Source organism: Dichomitus squalens, assembly GCF_000275845.1.
Source record: "Dichomitus squalens LYAD-421 SS1 unplaced genomic scaffold DICSQscaffold_1, whole genome shotgun sequence".
In the NCBI taxonomy this organism is placed as follows: Eukaryota; Fungi; Basidiomycota; class Agaricomycetes; order Polyporales; family Polyporaceae; genus Dichomitus; species Dichomitus squalens.
The window spans coordinates 559391-580799 of NW_006766883.1; the positions used below are offsets into that span (position 1 = coordinate 559391).

The 21409-nt window shown below is 56.0% G+C and overlaps 6 protein-coding genes across 6 annotated transcripts; 4 read left to right on the forward strand and 2 right to left on the reverse strand.

Annotated features, from left to right (window-relative positions):
- Window positions 1-174: 174 nt before the first annotated feature.
- On the forward strand, window positions 175-5839 carry DICSQDRAFT_46151 (uncharacterized protein; the record flags this gene model as incomplete). Its single annotated transcript, XM_007359758.1, has 16 exons — window positions 175-672; window positions 738-968; window positions 1020-1853; window positions 1910-2249; window positions 2303-2404; window positions 2457-2663; window positions 2714-2895; window positions 2948-3202; window positions 3255-3423; window positions 3482-3694; window positions 3715-3716; window positions 3747-4194; window positions 4257-4398; window positions 4452-5081; window positions 5136-5367; window positions 5420-5839. The coding sequence occupies 16 exons, from the start codon at window positions 175-177 to the stop codon at window positions 5837-5839; spliced, it is 4905 nt and encodes a 1634-aa protein (XP_007359820.1).
- Window positions 5840-6528: 689 nt separating this feature from the next.
- On the forward strand, window positions 6529-11639 carry DICSQDRAFT_164407 (P-loop containing nucleoside triphosphate hydrolase protein; the record flags this gene model as incomplete). Its single annotated transcript, XM_007360049.1, has 14 exons — window positions 6529-6810; window positions 6860-6968; window positions 7021-7172; window positions 7225-8433; window positions 8497-8643; window positions 8705-8802; window positions 8855-9164; window positions 9212-9306; window positions 9359-9951; window positions 10011-10231; window positions 10290-10683; window positions 10737-11199; window positions 11256-11340; window positions 11391-11639. The coding sequence occupies 14 exons, from the start codon at window positions 6529-6531 to the stop codon at window positions 11637-11639; spliced, it is 4407 nt and encodes a 1468-aa protein (XP_007360111.1).
- Window positions 11640-11836: 197 nt separating this feature from the next.
- Window positions 11837-12403, reverse strand: DICSQDRAFT_142155 (ribosomal protein L22; the record flags this gene model as incomplete). The annotated part of the gene is made up of 4 exons (XM_007360050.1): window positions 11837-11915; window positions 11972-12077; window positions 12136-12292; window positions 12401-12403. 4 exons carry the CDS (start codon window positions 12401-12403, stop codon window positions 11837-11839), a joined length of 345 nt encoding a protein of 114 aa, XP_007360112.1.
- A 280-nt stretch (window positions 12404-12683) lies between these two features.
- Window positions 12684-14685, forward strand: DICSQDRAFT_158367 (putative rRNA pseudouridine synthase). Its single transcript, XM_007360051.1, has 5 exons — window positions 12684-12930; window positions 12993-13177; window positions 13233-13619; window positions 13676-14106; window positions 14176-14685. The coding sequence occupies exons 1-5, from the start codon at window positions 12713-12715 to the stop codon at window positions 14509-14511; spliced, it is 1557 nt and encodes a 518-aa protein (XP_007360113.1). The 5' UTR covers window positions 12684-12712; the 3' UTR covers window positions 14512-14685.
- A 116-nt stretch (window positions 14686-14801) lies between these two features.
- Window positions 14802-17364, reverse strand: DICSQDRAFT_75389 (uncharacterized protein). Its single transcript, XM_007360052.1, has 8 exons — window positions 17291-17364; window positions 17098-17232; window positions 16651-16902; window positions 16477-16592; window positions 16357-16417; window positions 15807-16291; window positions 15616-15717; window positions 14802-15536 (listed from the first exon to the last, which is right to left on the reverse strand). Exons 3-8 carry the CDS (start codon window positions 16768-16770, stop codon window positions 15203-15205), a joined length of 1218 nt encoding a protein of 405 aa, XP_007360114.1. The 5' UTR covers window positions 16771-16902; window positions 17098-17232; window positions 17291-17364; the 3' UTR covers window positions 14802-15202.
- A 723-nt stretch (window positions 17365-18087) lies between these two features.
- DICSQDRAFT_130827 (mitogen activated protein kinase) lies at window positions 18088-20597 on the forward strand. The gene is made up of 8 exons (XM_007360053.1): window positions 18088-18233; window positions 18324-18517; window positions 18573-18633; window positions 18709-18782; window positions 18987-19496; window positions 19862-19927; window positions 20135-20195; window positions 20285-20597. Exons 1-8 carry the CDS (start codon window positions 18191-18193, stop codon window positions 20356-20358), a joined length of 1083 nt encoding a protein of 360 aa, XP_007360115.1. The 5' UTR covers window positions 18088-18190; the 3' UTR covers window positions 20359-20597.
- Window positions 20598-21409: the final 812 nt, after the last annotated feature.

Genomic DNA, 21409 nt, shown 5'->3' on the forward strand with positions numbered 1-21409 from the left:
GCTGCGTCTGCATTCCACCCGATTCGACAACTCCTCCACGGGCCCTTCTTGGCTTGTTGTCTGGAGTGTGTCATCCCTGGGCGCTTCGCAGGCTGTCCAGCAATCCACGGAAGCAAACCTATTTATTGGCTCCCATCTCTGCACACTCCCTTGCTCTCATCCCTCCGCCCGACAATGTCGCTCAAACATATCCTCAACGATGATCCTCCGCCTCGCTCCCCGGGTGTCGGCCCTCAGCCACCTGCGACCAACGGCGGCCCAACCATGGTCGTAGCACCCCAACCTGTTGCGCCTGTCGCGCCGCTGTCGCCCACACCACAGCACCAACGCGAGGTCCGTCAACGCTCAGCCGGGTACGACGTCGAACAGGCGCCTGCAGGACGCGAGTACTCCTACCGGCTCGAGACTGCCAGTTCATATCAAAGTCCCGCGGGGTTCGAACATCGTAATGGCGATAGGCTGCCAGGTGATGACGTCCCATCTGGGCCGAGCAGCTCGTATTACGCCGAACAAGAAGAGAGCGCGACTCCGTCACCACGTATATCGAACGGAACGCCTGTCGGTGGTAGGCAGAAGGAGGACTCGGCACCGGTGGAGAGTAATGGGAGAGTGTTGAGGAAGAGGAAGTTGCCTGACGATGACGAGGACTATCATCCACCGGGTCAGAAGCGGGTGAGTGTAGCATCCTGCATCCTTGACGCGTCGCGTGCGATTGAGTTACATTGTCCAAACTCCAGCAATTGCGTCGGACACCGCGCACGCGTCAGCAACACAGAAATGCAACGCCCGCGGAGAGCGTGGACGACACACCAGTGGAGGAGGTTGTTGAGTCTGCTGAAGAAGAAGTGAGGCCATCGTCCGACCTCGAGGATTGTCCGGAGTTGTGGTGGTCCGACTTGGGCAACTATATCATCGAAACTCACAAGCGACAAAAGCAAGTCGACGCCTGGTTTTCGCGTTGGATCATTGTAAGCAGAAGAAGCTCATGTCAGTCATCTGTGTCCTCATTCTCCCATTAGGAGCGCGACTCGATCACCGCATATCGAATGTCCCACATGTACCGGGACAGGCTTGCACGAATACCACTTCCTCCTGCCCCACTCCCACCTCCGCCGCCTATTGACGAAGACATGATGATGAGAATGCGCGCTCCTCCATCCCCATCATCGAGCGTGTACGATGTTGGGCTCCCCGATTTTGGCCCCTCCGACGGCCACTCCTTCGTGGGCGACGATGGCGCGCGGGATGTCGACGAAACAATTTCCTCCAGCCGGCGCAAGGGGAAAGGCAAGGAAGCACCCAAACGTGCTCCTCCTGCAGGCTCCGAGAGCGACAGCGATGTCGACATTCCCATCAGCGCTATGCGCCCTCCTCACAAGAGGAGACGTGTTGAGAAGGACGGTGCGGATGGCGCAGACGACCAGCGGTCCATCATCGACGAGCCGATATCTATGGGCGCGTCTCCTGCGAACAAACTCCTCAGCAATGCGAAGGGGAGGGGCAAGGGCAAGCAGCGTGAGCAGAGCGTGGACAGTACGACAGCGACGCCGAAAGGTCGCAAGAAGCCTGGTCCTAGGAAGAAGCTTGACAACCTTCCTCCTGCGACGCAAGAGCTGCTTGGTATCGGCTCCAACGCGCCCTCTGTGTCGGGCGACGTCACGCCGGCGGGTTCACGTCCGCCCTCACCTACGCTTACGAACATGTCAGCTACGATGTACGAGCTTGATGAAGCCATTCCTGCCCTTAAGCGGGCGAGGAAGGTGGACGACGCCGCGATGATCAAGCGTGTCAAGAACCTGGAAGATGCTCAGCGCAAGGTCTGGCAGAACATCGCACGGCGCGATGTTGCAAAGGTGTGCATTTCAGTAAGAACCGCGTTCTTCATACTCATCATAATCCTGCACTCCAGGTGTACAAATACCACGTCACAGGCTACCAGATCCGCCGCGCTCAGATGAGCCGACTCGCGACGCTATCATCTATTCAGGCTCGTCGGCCATTTCAGAAGACGGCCAAGGCGACCAAGGACACGCAGGCAAAGGCCAAGCGCCTCATGCGCGAGATGCTCGTCTTTTGGAAGAGGAATGAGAAGGAAGAACGAGACGTCCGCAAGCGTGAGCAGAAGGAGGCCATCGACCGTGCCCGGGTCGAGGAGGAGAAGCGCGAAGCGGCGCGGCAAGCCAGGAAACTCGAGTTCCTTATCAGCCAGACGGAGCTATATAGCCACTTCGTCGGGAACAAGCTCAAGAGTGAGTGGTGCTTTGGGAACTCTACAAATACATTGATTGATCACTATGGGTAGCTGCTGAACTCGAGGGTGAAGAGGCAGCCACTCAGGCTCCCGCCGGTGCCGATCTAGCGGATGTCGGTCTCGACAAGCTGCAAGATATCGACTTCGACGATGGTGGGTTCCATTCCGGTGAGCAGGAAACGATGTAGCTGAATTCGATATGCAGAGGACGAGACGAACATGCAGCGGCATGCTCGTAATAACGCCCAAAACGCCATCGTGCTTGCCAAGCGGCGTGCCCAGGATTTCGACACTCAAGCTGCACTGGTGCGCAAGACGAACGAGGCTCTTAAGCTCGCGAAACGCCAGGCCCACATCCGAGCGGACGAGGATGTGGAGACCCCTGGTGGTTCGGGCACTCCTCTTGTTGATCGTGCGTATCTTTGGACTGATCAAAAATGATGCTCGCTAACCTGCTTCTAGTCGACTCGGATGAGTTGAACTTCCAAAACCCTACGTCGCTCACTGGCGAGCTCACCATCGCTCAGCCGAAGATGCTCATGGCTACGCTGAAGGAGTATCAGCTCAAGGGTTTGAACTGGCTTGCCACGCTCTACGAGCAGGGTATCAACGGTATTCTTGCAGACGAGATGGGTCTCGGAAAGGTTGGTCATGCTTCTGTAGCTTGCTGGCGCTATGACTAACTTGAGGTTGCAGACGGTACAATCAATATCGCTCCTCGCTTACCTCGCGGAGACACACGACATCTGGGGACCGTTCCTGGTCGTCTCACCCGCTTCGACCCTGCACAATTGGCAGCAAGAGATTACTCGTTTCGTGCCCAAGCTGAAGGCGCTTCCATACTGGGGTAACCCGAAGGATCGTGCCACTCTGCGTAAGTTCTGGAGTAAGAAGGAAATCAGCTACGATCAGGACGCACCCTTTCATGTCCTGATAACCTCTTACCAACTCGTGAGTTTGGACAGGCAATGTTCGGCTGAAGCATAAAGTAACCCTCCGATAGGTTCTCCAAGACCAGCAGTACTTCCAGCGCGTGAAGTGGCAGTACATGATCCTTGACGAGGCGCAGAACATCAAGAATTCCTCCAGTGCGCGTTGGAAGACATTGCTTGGCTTCCACTGTAGGAATCGCCTCCTCCTTACCGGTACTCCGATCCAGAACTCGATGCAGGGTGAGCTGCTTGGGCCCTACCGCACACATGCATGCAGTCTTTCCTAACCTTATTGTAGAATTGTGGGCTTTGCTCCACTTTATCATGCCGAGCTTGTTCGACTCTCACGACGAGTTCAACGAGTGGTTCTCGAAAGATATTGAGAATGCGGCTGAGAACAAGGGTAGCAAGCTGAATGAGCACCAGCTTCGTCGTCTCCACATGATCTTGAAGCCGTTCATGTTGCGTCGCGTCAAGCGACACGTGCAGAACGAACTGAGCGACAAGGCACGTCTGTATCCGTTGTAGAAGCCGTACGGAAGTGCTGATTTACCGGCCTGCAGATCGAGAAGGATATCTATGTGGAGCTAAGCGCGCGCCAGCGAAGTTTGTACAAGGCTCTACTGGCAAACGTCTCCGTTCAAGACCTGCTCGAGAAAGCGGCTAATATGGGTGACGCTGACTCGGCGCGTTCGCTCATGAACCTTGTGATGCAGTTCCGGAAGGTTTGTAACCATCCTGAGCTGTTCGAGCGCGCCGACGTTGTTGCTCCTTTCTCGTTCTCCGACTTCGGTCGCTCCGGTCCTCTCAACCGCGAAGGCGATTTTGTTCAGCTCCCGTACTCGATTCGCAATCCGATCGAATACACGATACCCCGGCTGTTCCTCGAAAATGGTGGCCTACTGGATATACCGCAGGAGGATACGCTAATGCGCACAGGTGACGGTCCTCTGGCCAGGATGATGAACATATGGTCGACAGGGTCGGTCTACCGTTCTCTCAACGAAGATGGTGAGTTAATTTGGCAATATATATATATATCCTCGTGAAAGCACTCACAACAAGTCCCTTAGCTCGCTCTGCGTTCTCATTCCTGAAGTTCATCGACCTTGCCCCGAGCGAGGTTAACGACTATCTTTGGTCATCCACCATGGCACGGCAGATCCGACTGCTGCAGCTCGAGCGCGGCAGCATAGAGTTTGAGCCCTTCAAGGAGTATGTGACAATTGTATCGTCATTCAAGAAAGTCATAATGACCCGATTCTCAGGGACCCTACTTTCGCGGCACACGCGGCCGCCAGACCTTTCGACATCTCTCCCCTTGACCGTGTTCGCAACCTTCGTGCTGGAGCGGACCTTCCCAGTCTGCGTGAGATCTCCTCGACAAGATGGGCCACTTCGTGCCTATCGCGAGCGGAACTAAAATGGTTCATTCCTCCCGTGGTTGCGCCTCCCATCACCGTCTACAGTGCCGATCGCACCTTTGTGGAGAAGCAAGCTCAGATCATTGAGGCTCCAAAAGAGACGCTCGCCCTTTATGGGTTGCCTCGATATATGTGGGACTATGAGCCTGCCTGCGAGACTTTCAAGCGCGAGGTCGGCGACATCCCGGTCTCTGGGCTCTTCGGCAACTCTCCCCGAGACCAACTTCCGTTATCCACAATGCAAGTCCCCGAGGCGAAGCGCCTCATCTACGACTCCGGGAAGCTTGCTCGGCTAGACGCTCTCTTGCAAGAGTTGAAGGCCGGTGATCATCGTTGCCTCATCTACTTCCAAATGACGAGGATGATGGACCTCATGGAAGAGTACCTCATCCACCGCCAGTACAAGTACCTGCGCCTTGATGGCTCTTCGAAGCTCGAGGATCGTCGCGATATGGTCATGGAGTGGCAGACGCGGTGAGCTGTCTTTGTTCTCAGTTCTATCTACGGTTATCCTGATGCGGAAGTCAGGCCGGACATCTTCATATTCATCCTGAGTACTCGCGCCGGTGGTTTGGGTATCAACCTGACCGCCGCAGATACCGTCATTTTCTATGACCACGACTGGAACCCGTCCAATGACGCACAGGCTATGGACCGTGCACACCGTCTGGGCCAGACGCGTCAGGTCACGGTATACCGATTGATCACCAAGGGCACGATTGACGAGCGCATCGTGCAGCTGGCGAGAGTGAAGAAAGATGTGCGTATTGCCTGTCATATATATATTGGACTTCGTCTGACCAGTCTTACAGGTCCAAGACATTGTCGTCGGGAATAAGACCTTCACTGATGTCGCGAAGCCCAGCGAGATCGTCCAGCTGCTGCTCAACGAAGATCAGCTGGTGAATCTCGATGCGAACGCCGGCGATGCCTCTGCAAAAGCAGGTGGCAAGCGGCCGGCTGGTGATGCTGCAATCGACCTGTGGAACGAGGAAGGCGACGAGTTCTTCGGCGGGCCGTCAGCAGCGCAGGCGGGGCTCAGTGGGGCGAATGCCGATGGAGACGAAGATGCCATGCCTGCTGAAACGCCTGTCCCGGCTACAAAGCGGGGCCGTGGACGTGGACGTGGCCGAGGCCGAGGACGGGGTGCAGGTGGCGAGTCTACACCTCGTGGACGGGGGCGCGGACGGGGTCGCAAGACGGATACGGCTGCTGTGGACATGGCATCATGAACCATTGCTCACACCACATCATTGGAACTTTCTCTAGCTATTATAAATTTTCTCGCATGTCGTGTGGAGTCACTTACGGGTAATGTATGTTTGTCGTTCTAACCCCCTGCTCTCGTCGCTAGTACTGTACTCAAGTCTCTTACCTAGACCAGCACGTTTGATCTGTACTCGTACATTATGGCATCTTATGAGTTGTACTCTTGTATATTTCATGCAGATGCATGTGTCATTCCCTCGTCTTGTTTCGATGATACCGCAGGCATTCAGCCTCTGCAACCACAGTGACAAAAGCTCTTATGGATAATATTACGTCAGCCAGTAGGCGCGATCACAGGGCGGCTAGTGAGATCTATGCGAGATCCGCGATCGGATTTTGGTGGGAGGAGAGGCAGGCCACAAAGGCAGAACGGCTCTCTATCCACCAGCTCGACGGTCTACATGACTCTTCAACGCCAGCAACTTTCACTATTTATCTGCACGAGCAGCTCGCCTACAATTAGCGCTTGTGTCTAGAGAATTCATCATAAATCATCTGGTCCCTGTCGGGCACTTCTTGCACTGGTACTCCTGGCCAGTCCTCAGAGCATTCCTCCAGTATAACGCTTATTCTATAGTCAACATCTGGTGCTTCTGCGGAAACATCTGGAGAGTCTTTGGGCTTTTCGCGCCTTCGTCCGTCGCCTGCCGCGATGGCACCAAAAAAGAAGAAAACTCAATTAAAACTGGTCGCTCGCGGTTTTGCGACAACGTCGGTTCCGAAGAAAGTAGTGGAACCCCCGAAGGAGCCAGAAACACCTGACCCCAAGGAGGATGCCGTAACGTCGCCAGACGGGCAACGGGTCGACTCCACCATCGCTGGACAAGCTACGAAGGCAGCGGAGTCTATAATCAGCGCCGCCGATCAGGTCTTGCAGAAGTATATCGACAAGTTCCAGGACAAGGTGGAGAAGGAGATTGCTAGGACAGTCAAGGTAAGCAGCCCATCTGCGTGGGTGTTTTCTGTGCTAATGCATGCATCAGACGATAGATCAGGAGCGTCGCTTCTCGGACACCCTTTCGCGTCTGGACCTTGATCCTGCCATTGTTAGTCGCATTCTGGATCTAGCATTGGAGTACGAGAATACAGAAGGTATGTCGCATGTAGCCTTTTTTGCTTGGATGTGACCTAACACAACTCATAGCCTCCAGATCGATCGACGAGCCCGAGGAGAAGGTCATCGTTCGGTTGGCCATCACTTACGGCGTGCTCAGACGTCTTGGGTTCTCTGACACCCGAGTGGAAGAGTGCCTGCGTGCAATCGGTGGGGTGGACATAGACGAAGCCTTTGAATGGGTATGTATTATGTTTCAGTTCTGAGAACGGACTTCCAATATATGACAAACAGCTGCATCTACACTGCTCGGAGGAGGAGCTGGGAGTTCAGCCAGAAATGATTGACGTACCCAAGACTCCCATAACTCCCAAGACACCTCGTACCTTCCGCCCCACTCATCTTCGGTCTGACACAGGCTCGCTTTCCTCGAGGTCGACTCCTCCCAGCCCCAGTACACACTCTGCACTCGATGTTAACGCCCCCGCCTTCATTCCTGGGCGCACGCTGTTCGACACAACTACTCGACACGTTCAAACGGCCTCTGAAGCGGCGGACGGTGCCTCTACCCCCAGCTCTGTCGTCGCACTGTCGGACAGTACACCAGAGTCCCTCCGTTGGTCTCCTGTCGATGACCCAAACAGCGAATTTGTGCGACTCAAGCTCAAGATCCTGGACCTTACGACCTACCGGCGCCCCGATGAGAAGGCGGATGCGACTTTCCTGCTGGAACTCCAGCGTCGGCTGAAAGAGGTCGAGGCCAACTACTTATTCGACGAAAAAGAGGCGCAGGCGCTCTTCAAGCAGGAGCGTAGCAAAGTGGAGGCCTCTGCGTTGCAGGCGAAGCTACGCGGATTGGGTAATTCAACTTCGCCGAAGCCTTCGCGTGCCCTAGCGAGGATCAAGGAGCCGCCGTCTCGCGCTGAGAGCTCTGTCTCTGCATCAGATGTTTTTGATGACGACGACGAGGCACCAGGGGGTATGTTCGAGCTCTTGGAGTCGATGCCGGAGACGGAGACGACAGACAGCGGTGTGACCATCCAGGTCCGAGATATGGCATTGCCTAAGCATTGGTCAGGTCGCACGCCGAAGCTCCTGCTACAGGAGACTGTCCGCAAGGCGGACAAGTACGCGGTGATCTCATACGGTTGTACATCTGGTTCTAGTCGTGCCAAACGGGCGTCGGTTGACGTCCGGTGGGATGGTGGCAAGACGCAAGAATGGACAATGGACGATGTCGCTTGCCATGACATGACGCAAGCCGAGCAGTACATCGCAACCGTCGCGCTGCACGCCTTGACATTCTCAAATTCTGGAGGCTTCGCGATTGGTGGAACTGGGGCTGCTGGTAGCCAAACTTCGTTCCGTTTGTTACCTCCGGTGTTCCGGGATCTGTGGGACGAGCTGGAGCAGAAGCGTCGTCTAGATGACGACACTACAAATCGGGCTATCTGGGCGAAAATGCGCAGTATCCTGGACACCAAGCTTGTGCCTCTAGAGAAGGTAAGCTATCATAAACCACTTGGTAGTCTTGCTAACATCAATTTCTCTCTTGACCCATTTCAGATGGGTAGCCGTCCGTCGAAGATTGTAGCGGAGTCGAAGGACTTTGGGCATGTCCACTATCGCGACCACAGTAACGAAGTTCCGCCAGAGCAGATCATCGCCGACTTCCAGGCACGACAGGCCAGTCCTGCATACCAGGAAATGCTCGTAAGTCCCATCCATTGACTGTCGTCCAAGATCGTGACACCGTAACACCTCCCGTGTGTAGAAGCAACGCAACCAACTTCCAATGGCTCACTATAAGCAGGATCTTCTCTCTCTATTGGAGATGTCCCAAATTCTTGTGCTAAGTGGTGAAACTGGATGGTATGGGCCTAAGTTGTGACATGTTTTGGTCATAGCTGACCTCACGAGGTAGTGGTAAATCCACACAGGTCCCTGCCTTCATTTTGGAGGATCAGCTTCTGAAGGGACGCCACTGCAGGATATACTGTACTGAACCCAGGCGTATTTCTGCCATCTCTCTTGCCCAACGCGTGTCCCGCGAGCTTGGCGAGCCTGCTGGGGCCGTTGGTACTGGCAACTCCTTGGTTGGTTACGCTATCCGACTTGAAAGCAACATCAACCGCCGTACTCGCCTCGCCTACGTGACAAACGGTATTGCCCTGCGTATGTTGGAAGGAGGATCTGGCCAGGGCGGACAGGGTACGGCGTTCGATGAGATCACGGTATGCGCGCTACCCTAACCTGAAGGACGGGTCTAACAATCCACAAGCACATCATTATCGACGAGGTCCATGAACGTACCATTGAATCCGATTTTCTCTTGATTGTTTTGAAGTCGTTGTTACTGCAGCGACCTGACCTGAAGTAAGCATACCATATACTCTGGGAACTTCCTTGCTCATTTTTGTACCTGTAGGATTATCCTTATGTCAGCAACGCTCGAGGCAGAGAAGATCTCAGCCTATTTTGGGGGCTGTCCAGTCTTGTCGGTCCCTGGACGTACCTTCCCAGTCGATGTCCGGTTCCTGGAAGATGCCGTCGAGTTTACAGGCTGGAAGGTCGTCGATGGTTCGCCGTATGCCCGTAGGGGTAGGGACAAGTTCTATCGTAACAAGGCCCGCCTCGACTGGACGGAAGACACTGCAGCTGGCGAGGATGACGACGACACTGGTCCCCAGGAGAGTGTCACCCTGGAAAAGCGCTATTCTCCTGAGACTATATCCACCGTCAATCTCTTGGATGAGCGCCTCATTCCCTACGACCTCATCATCCGACTTCTTGAGCGGGTATGCTTCGAGGACTCGTCCTATGCCAGTTATTCTTCCGCCATCCTGATATTCATGCCTGGAATGGGCGAGATCCGGAGGTTGAATGACATGTTGATGGAGCATCGGGTCTTCAGTGCTGAGGATCAATTCCGCATATATCCTTTACATTCGACGATTTCAAGCGAACAGCAGGGAGCAGTGTTCGACATCCCTCCACCAGGTGTGCGAAAGATTGTAATCGGTGCGTATCAACCTACATTATGTGGTATGTAATGTTGATCGCCCCTCCGGTTCGTGTAGCAACTAATATCGCCGAAACGGGTATCACGATCCCTGATATTACCTGCGTCATTGACACCGGAAAGCATCGCGAGATGCGATTTGACGAGAAGCGACAGATAAGCCGGCTTGTCGAGACGTTCATAGCGAAAAGCAATGCTGCTCAGCGAAGGGGTCGTGCGGGTCGTGTGCAGAGTGGGCTGTGCTTCCACCTCTTTACCAAGGCACGCCATGATACGAAGGTATGTTATGGATTGAGTATTGTTGTTGTCTGAATGCCGGCTGACAACATCGCTCTAGATGGCCGGCCACCCCGACCCGGAGATTATGCGTCTTAGTTTGAGTGATCTTGCATTGCGCATCAAGATAATGAAAGTGAACTTGGGCACATCCATTGAAGACGTTCTCTCTCGCGCTCTAGATCCTCCGCTTGGTATCAACGTCCAACGAGCCGTGTCCGCCCTGGTCGAGGTCCGCGCCCTAACCGCAACTGAGGAGATCACGCCCATGGGACGGTTACTCAGCCAACTTCCAACCGACGTACATCTGGGGAAGTTCCTGCTCATCGCAACGTTATTCCGCTGTTTAGATCCTGCTCTCACCATCGCCGCTACCCTTAACTCCAAATCCCCATTCCTGACCCCTCTTGGCCTAGAGGCAGAGGCTGAGAGGGCGAAGCTCTCATTCCGGACCGGTGCGTGAAGCTGCGAAACACGACTCCTTACATGGTTGCTCACGAAGCCACAGAGAACTCTGACTTCCTCACCCTCCATAACGCGTTCGCCAGCTGGCGCCGTGCCAGTGGCAACGGCATCGCGCGCAAGTTCTGCAAGACAAACTATCTCAGCCACCAGAACCTGCAGCAGATCGAGGAGCTGCGGACACAGTTCCTCAGCTACCTTGTCGACTCATCGTTCATCCATGTCGACCGCGCGTTCATCAAGGAGCTGAGCAGGGCACGTTACAACCGAGGCAAGACGCGCTTCGTGATGGTCCCTCCGGACCTCGACGTCAACTCCGGCAATGCAGCTATTGTTCACGCCGCCCTCGCCGCCGGACTCTATCCCAAGATCCTCGCCGTCGATCCGTCGAAAGGCGAAATGAGGACGATCACGAACAACCAGCCCGCCTCGTTCCATCCCTCGTCCGTTAACTTCAGAAGACGTCTACCAGAATTCGGCGTGAATCACTTATGCTACTTCACGTTGATGTGAGCTTTCATCTTGGCGGCTCCGCAAGCAACCCTGCTTATCATTACTTGGACAGGCATTCAAAGAAGCTGTACGCTTGGGAAACCTGCCCCGTTGAAGACATGGCCCTCTTGTTGCTGTGTGGAGATGCGGAATTCAAAGTGAGTCACCATATTTTTCTTCCATGAGCTCTACGCTGATTATCATGCAGCTCATGGCGGATTCTGTCGGCATTGATCGCAAGATCCGCTTCCGTATCCCACCCAAGGCCAGCATCGCGCTGAAGCTCTTGCGCAGCAATCTCGCCTCGATCTTGTCGACCCAATTCCGGACGCGACCGCTCAGTGAATCGCAAGTGCGTTGGAATGAGATTGCCATGATCATCCTGGGTAAGATCAAGCTGGAAGGTCCACCCCAGCTACAGGATGGTGTTACGCTCGTTATCAACAGTCGGACATAACAGTCTGCGTCCCTATAGGGAGATAGGTGTATCACGTAGTTGTTCTGTCTGTTGTATGATCCTGACATTGGCTCGCCTCAGAACGCATTTGAGTTGGTCAGGGAGAATGCATCGAAAGCGATGGAAAGCATGCGCGACATAGTATGATGATGATGCTAGCCTACAACATATGCGTGAGGATGTCATGTTACATGCGCTTACTCCTCTTCCTCGTCATCACCAGCCTGGATGTTGTAGAAGCGGAGCTGGTAGACATCCTTAGACGAAGCAACAACGCTGCGATCGCGCATGTAAATGTCGAGTTCACTCTAGCGATAGCAATGGATACTTACCGGATCCAGTCACGCAGGGAGTTTTTCTTGAGGAACTTTTTGGTGAGGTACTTAAGGTACCGCTTGGAAAGAGCAATGCTCGAAGTCACAGTAATCGACTTGTCACCTGAGAGGGACGGAGGGTCAGCAGTGACGTCGAACGAAAGCAGCGAGACTCGACGCACCATCGCGATGGATCTTGACGTTTTCACCGAGCTGACCAGTCTTGCCCTCGACCTTGATGCGGTCGTGCAAGAACTTCTCAAAAGCCGCGCCGTCGAAGACACCGTCGCCAGCGGGACGGGAGTAGTCGATGACGAACTTGTGCTTAGCAGCACCAGACTTGGCGGCGGCCTTGGGCTAAAGTCATAGAGAAAGCAGAGCAGGAAAATCCCAGAGTTAGCCTACTGAGAAGAGAACTCAGCAAAGCAGTACTGGGATCTAACTAACCATCGTGAGGGGGGGAGAAGGAGGGGAAGTGGACGTCGGGTCTTGAGGCGTTGAGGACACTTTCCACAACGATCGACGAAACTCTGCGGACCAAAGCAACTGTACAGTTCTAACGGTGATATTCCCACATTTCGGACAATTCCGATGTTGGCGGAAGATCTTGTGACACGTTCTCACGCCTGCCGATTCCAATTATTATCCCCGTAAACCTAACCCGAAGATGAGTCGTGGGAACACTAAAAGTTGGAAGCGGGTTTGGGACCCGACGGCGGCGAGGGCCTTGAGTACGTCCCTCCAAAACTCCCTGCGACGATGGCGTCCAGCAGCAAGCTCTCTCGCGGTCAAATCGCATCCGCACAGGTTGACGGAGACTATGCAATCAAGCCAGAAAGCTCTCAGCCCAAGCTCGACACGTCTAACTGGCCTCTCCTCCTGAAAAACTACGACAAGCTTCTTGTCCGCTCTGCGCACTTCGTCCCCATTATTGCGGGTTGTAGCCCCTTGAAGCGGGACATCACTTCCTACGTGAAGTGCGTACTTTCTCGCCCTTCCGTACACTCAATGTCTGTGTCTTACGCGCTCACGTTCTTAGGTCTGGAGTTATCAACCTTGACAAGCCGTCAAATCCTTCGTCCCACGAAGTTGTTGCATGGCTGCGGAGGATCTTGCGGGTGGAGAAGACTGGTCACAGCGGTACTCTTGACCCCAAGGTCACTGGCTGTCTGATTGTTTGCATTGACCGCGCGACCCGCCTTGTCAAATCTCAGCAGGGCGCAGGTATGTGGAGTTCCGAACTCTGGTAGCTAGAAGTGTCCCTGAAGGCGCTCAACAGGAAAGGAGTACGTTGCCGTCCTCCGCATCCATTCTGCTCTCCCCAATCCTACCGCTCTCCCTCGCGCAATCCAAACCCTCACCGGCGCACTTTTCCAACGTCCCCCTCTTATCTCTGCAGTCAAGCGTCAGCTCCGTATTCGTACTATCTACGAGTCAAAGCTTCTAGAGTTTGACGAAAAGCGCAACCTCGCCGTCTTCTGGGTATCATGCGAAGCTGGCACGTACATCCGTACGCTCTGCGTACATCTCGGTCTCTTGCTTGGTGTCGGTGGTCACATGCAGGAACTTCGGAGAGTACGTAGTGGTGCGCTGAGCGAGAACGACGACATGGTCACCATGCACGATGTCTTGGACGCCCAGTGGGTGTACGACAACACTCGCGATGGTGCGTGTCGTGTGCCTTCTGACATGGCTGCACGACCTAACCCCAGCCGGCCGCAGAGTCGTACCTCCGCCGCGTGATCCGCCCGCTGGAGTCCCTCCTCACAGGGTACAAGCGGATAGTCGTGAAAGACAGCGCCGTCAACGCCGTCTGCTACGGCGCGAAGCTCATGATCCCCGGTCTCCTCCGCTACGAGGCGGACATCTCGCTCAACGAGGAGGTCGTGCTCATGACCACAAAAGGCGAGGCGATCGCGCTCGCCATCGCGCAGATGTCCACCGTCGAGCTCGCGACGTGCGACCACGGCGTCGTCGCCAAGGTCAAGCGCTGTATCATGGAGCGCGACACCTACCCCCGGCGCTGGGGCCTCGGGCCCAAGGCCGTCGAGAAAAAGAAGATGATCAAGGAGGGCAAGCTCAGCAAGTACGGCGAGGTGAACGAGAAGACGCCTGCGGAGTGGACCAAGGACTACGTGGACTACAACCGGGAGGTGAGTGCCCACAGTCTGTCCGTCTAGCATGGAGGACAGTAGGGTTAAACAACGCTGTGTGCCATTCAGCCTATCGCGAGCACGTCAGCAGCTCACGCTCAGACTGCACCTGTCGCGCCTGAGCCTGAACCTGCTGCGGTGGAGGCCAGCCCGTCCAAGGACAAAGATAAGGAGAAGAAGCGCAAGCGGAAGTCCGAGGTCCCCGACCCGGACGGCGACGTGTCGATGGCTGTCGAACAGGAGGACGAGGCTGCGCGGGCAGAACGCAAGCGCCTCAAAAAGGAGAAGAAGGCTGCCGAGAAGGCCGCGAAGGACGGCGAGGAGGAGGACGAGGAGGCGCGGCGAGAACGGAAGCGACTGAAGAAGGAGAAAAAGGCCAGAGAAAGCCTGGGTGGGGAGTCATAGTCTCTATCTGGGGCTTCTTCCCGGTGTTCTGTCTGCGCTCTGTAACGTCCGCGTTGGTTCCGCGGGGCGTCGTTGTGCAATATACGGAGGTGCTGTTGATCTTGCTGTCATGGGCGTGTTCTGTGTTCTCGATTACTTGTATTCCACCCTCAGTTGCTTTCATTTGAGTTGTCCGTTCCCTCAGACGACGTGATCTGGGAACAGCCTTGCACGGTGTGCTTTCAATCGGTATGCATCTCCGAGGGACCGAGTCTTCCCATAAGGATGCAAACTGTGCCGCAGCAAAGTTTCACGCAGAGCAGAATAGCATTCGTCCCCACATTAAAGCTACACGGAACCCAAAAGCACAAGGCGCGCACGCACGCCATTCGAAAGAAGCTACAGTATACCACAACGAAACGTGAAACGTAAGCTCGGCATGTCCGTGACAAGTCCGTGTCGTCAAGAGAATCCAACAAAAACAGCAGGTAATCGAGACTGCCGAGACCGGGGTATTAGGCTGAAGTATGGGCATCGTGGCGGGTGAGAGAGCAAGAGAGCGGATCGGCTGCAGCTAGGCAGCGCGCCCATACATAATCCTAACATGCAGCAGCAGCAGCGTCCCGTCACCAGTCGAGTCGCGCAGACAAATCGTCCGTTCCACAGGTTCGGATCGAACCAAGCGGGGAACCGAGGCGCAGAGCCCTTACCCTTAGAGGAGGATCGCCGCGGCGGCGACGAGCGCGCCCAGCGAGAGCGCAGCGCTGAAGGCCGCGCCCGCGGGCGCGCCGTTGCCGCTGCCCGAGCTGGGGGAGCCGGACGACGCGCCGGTCGCGTTCGTGCCGTTGAGGGAGCCGGCGAGCGCCTTGAACGCGGTGAAGTTGCGGGGCGAGTCCTCGACGGCGTTGACGGCGAACACCATGCCGGCGCCGCAGTGCGAGGAGCCGTCGGGCGCGTGCTGGCGGCAGTAGAACCAGAGCGGCGCGGTGTCGTTGACGGTGACGTTGTAGGTGGGGAACTCGGTCGCGTTCGCGCCGACGGGCATGCTGCATGAGGCAGAAGGGAGTACAATGAGCACACACAGGGTTCGTCCGCGTGAGAGGGTGAGATAAGGGGTGTACGTACAAGCCGGAGTCGAGACCGATCACGTTGCCCGTGGTGGCGTCCTTGAGGCGGAGGCACGGCGCCGCGAAGGAGGACTGGGTCGCGGTGTGGTTCTTCTGGTGGCTGTCATGGCAACCGACACGTTGTTAATTTCTCATCTCATGCAACAACAAAAACCGGAAACGAGGTGAGGTGAAATGAAATAGACATACAACTCGAACGAGATGATGTCGTTGGGCGAGGCGGAGACGTTCGAGGGCGAGAACGTGAGCTCGCCGTTGGCACCACCGACGACGACCTTGATCACATTCGGGGCAGCTGAGGACGGGGTCGGGTCGGGCGAGCCGGGGTACGACGAGTACGTCGTCGTCCAGGTCGCGGAGCCGGCCGTGATCGTGTCCGTCACAATGGAGCCAGTAGGCTCAGCAGGGATCGTCGCAGTGCCGTACGCAGCGGTCGTCCAGCCCGAGTAGTCGATCGACGTCGCAGCCGCAGCGGAGGTCGCGGGGGCGGCGGAGGACGCGGCGGAGGCGGACGCCTGGAGCTCGGCGCCGATGGCGAGCGCGGCGTTCTTGAAGTTGGTGAACGAGTTGGGGGCCCCGTCCTGACCACAGTTGACGGCGAAGACCATGCCCTTGCCGCAGTGGGAGGCTGCGGTGTTCTCGCCTTGACGACAGAAGAACCAGAGCGGCTTGGTCTGCGAAAGGATCGTTAAGATTAGTTAATGTCGTGTTTCTGCGACGGAATAGGAAGTGGACCCACATCCTGCACAGTGATGGTCCAAGTAGGGAAGTCGTCGGTCTGGTTAGCGGCCACGGGCATGCTGAGGAGGGACATAAATTCAAGAGATTGTTGAGACGGGAAAAAGACATGCGAACGTACAATCCAGAGTCCTGGCCACCGTCTACGAGCGAACAGGGAGCGGCAAGCGACGACTGGGTCGCAGTGTGGTTCTTTTGGTGGAACGTGAAGACGACTTGGTCACCAACATCGGCGAACTGGGCAAATACAGTGAGTACGAGGCAGAGTAGCGAATGTCGGAAAGAGAAGACTTACGACTGCCTCGGGGCTGTAAGTAAGGTCGCCGTTGGCGGAGCCGACCTGGACCTCAATGGTCTTCGCGGCGACGGAAGAGACAAGGGCGGCGAGGCTGAAAGCTACTGCTGAGAAGAACATGGCTGCCAGAGTTGAGCTGAAGAATGAAAAGTGAACGAGGGACGTCTAGCTCAGCCAGAAGAAAACCGATATAAGAAGGGAGACAAGGACGGGGCAGTGAGGGTCTTGGGGAGAGACCCGAAGGCAAGCAGGCTGTGGGTTTTGTGAGCGGAGACATTGGGGGACCCGAGGGAGTGGTAGACATGTCGAGCATGGTTGTGAGCAGGGAAATGGACAGACGCGGCGACAATAGACATCCTCGATCAGAAATGCAGATGGCCAGGAACCCCGCCTGCCATTGGCCGCGCAAATACAACGCTCGCCCCGCATGGGTCTATCCTGGCTCACCTCGCTTTTGTTCCTCTCTATCGTGTTCACAACAGGTTGTCTGTTGCAGGGACAATCACGCTCGGCCAGAATGCAGGCGAGAGCATTGTGCTGCAGCGAGGTTGTGTCTCACACTTTCCGTAAGGCGGTGTGGATCTGGCAAGGACGTCCAGTATGAATTGACAGCAGGTTAACCGTCTGTAGCAGGACTGACCGGGATTCCCGACAGCGTGGTTACCGGATTGCCGGTGTCGCCGACAGCGCCGAAGGAGATAGGGGAGAGCGTACAACTATGGACGAAGGGGGCATGTCGGGCGGTGTCATTCTTCAAAACGAGGTGCCAAGAGAAAAGCGGGCGTTGAGTATGATTCCAAGAGTGCAGTGCTCCATATGCGCTATTTGCGCAGCCAATGCCGGCACGAAGCTCCCGCCCCAAGGCTGCGTCCGACGGTCGCAGCGCGCAGAGAGCACTGCTGATTTAGTTGGACAGCCCGCAACCGCAATGGCCGCTCTATCGTCAATCAGACGCAGTACATACATATCAAGGCGGAGGAGCACGAACTGTCGGGTGCCTCGGGTTGATCCGAAAGTGATCTGCAGGCTCGCGTGGAGCGGACGCCGGCAAGGAACGAATCAAGTCCCTGTGTTTCGACAGATCGGGTTTGAGGCTCTGCTCTCCGCTACGTCCACCCCCAGCTCACTTCGCCATCTCACGCAATGTGGTAGTCTCTCCTCGTAGTCCTCTCAGCTCTTCGCATCCCATGTACCGTCTATTTCACTGCAATACAATCTTCCTTTTATCTTGTACGCGTATATGGATCTCCCCAGCCGTATTCATAGCCTTTGGTATTCCAACAATACGGTTGCCCTCACATCACACCATGGTCGCAATCCATCATGTCCCACTCGCTGATTCGCATCAGACTGCCCATATCCAACAGCGCGGCATACCGACTGCCGCCATTGTCTCTTCCTACTTATGCGCCCCTGCCCTGCTGACTTGCGCCCATATTCTTCTTCTCACCGTCTGTAGTACGCTCTTTGATATTCCCTCCTTCTTCCCTCAAGTACTTTACTTCACCTCTTTCTCTCTTACCCCTTTACCTCTCTCATAATGTCTCGCAAGGCCCAGAAGCCCATCCCTCCCTTCCACGTCGGTATGTCATCCAAATCACATAGAATGCCTGCTGTCATCCAAGCCACACGCATATCATTCACATCTCTCTAACTTGGATCGCCCTGTTCAGGTGACAACTACAAGATCCTCCACGGCCTCGGTGAAGGTGCCTATGGTACCGTCGTCGCTGCTCTGCACAAGCCCTCCAACAGAGAGGTCGCTATCAAGAAAGTCCTGCCCTTCGAGCACACCCTGTTCTGTCTCCGCACGCTCCGTGAGCTCAAGCTGCTCAAGTTCTTCTCCGACTCATGTGTCAACGAGAACGTGCGTTCTGTCGTGGGTTGCCGATCTGCCGACTAGTCGTAATCTTCTCCCGCAGATCATATCAATCCTCGACATCGTCAAGCCCGCGTCTTACGATGAGTTCAAGGAAATCTACTGTACGCGCATTCCCTTCCCGATGATACATCGCCTCCTTGCGATCGTGCTCACCTCGCCGCCCGTCTCCCATGCAGTCATCCAGGAACTCATGCAGACCGACCTCCACCGCGTCATCCGCACCCAGCAGTTGACAGATGATCACTGTCAGGTGCGTCAGAGCATCCCATCGTCTCCGCACACACCGCCCGCTCACTGATTCCCTCTCTTCCGCTGCACTCCCTCTCCGCGCCCGCGCCCGCGCTTCTCTGATGTCTCATATCCCGACACGCGATCCGCGATACTGCGGTCCTGTCGTACTTGATCCTGCATCTACCCTGATCGGGACGGCCTCCGCGCACCTCACGAACAACAGTACTTCGTCTACCAGACGCTCCGCGCGCTCAAGACGATGCACAGCGCCGACATCGTCCACCGCGACCTCAAGCCCGCGAACCTCCTCCTGAACGCGAACTGCGACCTCAAGGTGTGCGACTTCGGCCTCGCGCGCTCCACGCGCTCGACGAGCCCCGGCGGTAAGGAGGCCGGGCTCATGACCGAGTACGTCGCGACGCGCTGGTACCGCGCGCCGGAGATCATGCTCTCCTTCAAGATGTACACGAAGGCGATCGACGTCTGGGCCGTCGGCTGCATCCTCGCCGAACTCCTCAACGGCCGCCCGCTCTTCCCCGGGCGCGACTACGGCCACCAGCTCGACCTCATCCTCGACGTGATCGGGACGCCGACGCTCGAGGAGTTCTACGGGATCACGTCCCGCCGCTCGCGCGACTACATCCGCGCGCTGCCCATCCGCAAGCGCCGCCCGTTCACCGCGCTGTTCCCGAAGGCGTCGCCGGAGGCGATCGACTTTTTGCAGAAGACGCTGGTGAGTGCGCACGCCTTGTTCCCGTTTCGCGTCCTTGTTTGTGAGGAGCGCGGCAAGCCCCGCCTGGCGGCTGTGGCATATTGTTTGATGTGCGATGGGCAAACTAGCTGCTGTTTGCTCCTGTGCATCGCGTCGCGAGCTCATCTCTCATCCGCGCAACTGCGGCCGTACTCGCTGAGCGTCGCGTTGTCCATTTCACCATTGATGCATCTACATCTTGCTCTTGGAGTTCGTCAAGATGACCGCACCGACATGCGCTATACAGCGAGATACACATTCCGTCACCCGCGCTCGCGCCTCTCTTGCTGGGTTTTGATATGCCCGTTCAAGCCCGTCGCTAACGCGCCTCTCTCCCCCTCGCTCAGACGTTCGACCCGAAGAAGAGGCTCACGGTCGACCAAGCGCTCGACCACCCATACCTCTCTGCATACGTAAGTCTTCGTCCGTCTTTGCATCATCCCCTTGTTGCGATCCTTGGGTCTTACAATGCCGCTCTACCGCATGTGTGATCTCCCGTCGCGCTCGCTGTCTCGCGATCACCTCCATGGGACTGAACCGGTCGCCTCTCTCCTCGTCCCGCACCTCGTGATCGCCCAAACGCTCGCAACACGACGCCGGACACGTAACGCCACCTGCAGCACGACCCCGAAGACGAGCCGGCCGTGCCCTCGCTCGACCCCGAGTACTTCGAGTTCGACTGTAAGCAGCCCCCGATCTTCCGCGATCGGACAGCCCCATGCTCACCTCACGTAACCGCATCCTCCATCTCCGCCCAATCGCGATCGCAGACCAAGAGCTGAACAAGGACGAGCTCAAGAAGCTCCTTTACGACGAGGTCATGTCCTTCCAGTCGCTCATCTAGGTCTTATGACTGTACGGCAAAAGGCCCCCGTGCCCCCGCGAGACCACTAGCGCCCGGTCCCGCCCTCTGACACACGCACAGAGATCAACCTCACGCCCTGCACCATGTTTGTTTCCGTTTGACCCCTTATACCTCGGGACTGCTTTGTGCGGTTCCGCTTTCGCACTCTCGTTTTCCGAACTGTTCTCTGCTGTATCACCGACAACGAATCGCACTGCTTATATTATGTCATATATTTATGGAGGGAATGATAATTCAAGGATGCCTTTTTCTTCTTTGCATTCACGCCGACGGGTGATAAAGCGTGAAGTCCTGGAAGCGCAAACACGCATAGACGTCGCGAAGAGACCTATCAACCTCCTCGGAGGTATGGAAACCGGACCGGCCTCAGACGAATCGGCGTAGAAGCGCCGGGCCCATGTCTGAGTTGTATGAGGACCCCCGATTATTCTCCCAAAGGAATGATGCCTGATCCGGACAAAATTGGCCACCCAAAAAGGCCTATGCCTGATCCAATCCGGCCAAATCGACGTCCAAATTCTGGATGGCCTGGTGCCAAAGTCCGGACAAAAGTGGTCCAACCAGGCAGAGGCCTGATCCCCGTCCGCCCAAGGGCGGCCCGGTGTTGGATGATAGCTACCCGGTCCTGACCAACAGTATCGCTCATTGATCACCAAGGCTTGCAAACCGGTGTCGCTATCTCTTTTTCCTTGTATCCCGAAACGTAAAAGGACGTTTCTGCATTTCCGGCGGTGAACTGAGAAATTGCGCAAGAAGCGCTGGAGGGCAAGAGGTAGGGCAGCCTGCAGAGTGACAGAATGTCTTGCCTCTCCATTTGCAAGATGACCCCTAGCATATTCTATGTTGTCCAGATTGCCGTAGATCTCTCAAAGAAACAATATGGACGTTCCCTGAGCGAAAATTCAGCCTCTGGGCGCCTGATCTGCCCAATCCGGACAACATCATGCCGCCAGATGGCCTGATCTATAGTCCGGCCAAATTTGAGCACAAATCCGGAAGGCCTGGTCGAATCCGGATAGATTTGGCTCCC

Coding starts and splice junctions, on each gene's coding strand:
- DICSQDRAFT_158367 (XM_007360051.1), top strand. CDS start 12,713: ATGGCGTCCAGCAGCAAGCTCTCTCGCGGTCAAATCGCATCCGCACAG. Junction 12,931..12,992: donor GACATCACTTCCTACGTGAA/GTGCGTACTTTC, acceptor TCACGTTCTTAG/GTCTGGAGTTATCAACCTTG. Junction 13,178..13,232: donor CAAATCTCAGCAGGGCGCAG/GTATGTGGAGTT, acceptor GGCGCTCAACAG/GAAAGGAGTACGTTGCCGTC.
- DICSQDRAFT_75389 (XM_007360052.1), bottom strand. CDS start 16,770: ATGTTCTTCTCAGCAGTAGCTTTCAGCCTCGCCGCCCTTGTCTCTTCC. Junction 16,418..16,476: donor GGTGGCCAGGACTCTGGATT/GTACGTTCGCAT, acceptor GTCCCTCCTCAG/CATGCCCGTGGCCGCTAACC. Junction 15,537..15,615: donor ATCGGTCTCGACTCCGGCTT/GTACGTACACCC, acceptor TGCCTCATGCAG/CATGCCCGTCGGCGCGAACG.
- DICSQDRAFT_130827 (XM_007360053.1), top strand. CDS start 18,191: ATGTCTCGCAAGGCCCAGAAGCCCATCCCTCCCTTCCACGTCG. Junction 18,234..18,323: donor CATCCCTCCCTTCCACGTCG/GTATGTCATCCA, acceptor CGCCCTGTTCAG/GTGACAACTACAAGATCCTC. Junction 18,634..18,708: donor TGAGTTCAAGGAAATCTACT/GTACGCGCATTC, acceptor TCTCCCATGCAG/TCATCCAGGAACTCATGCAG.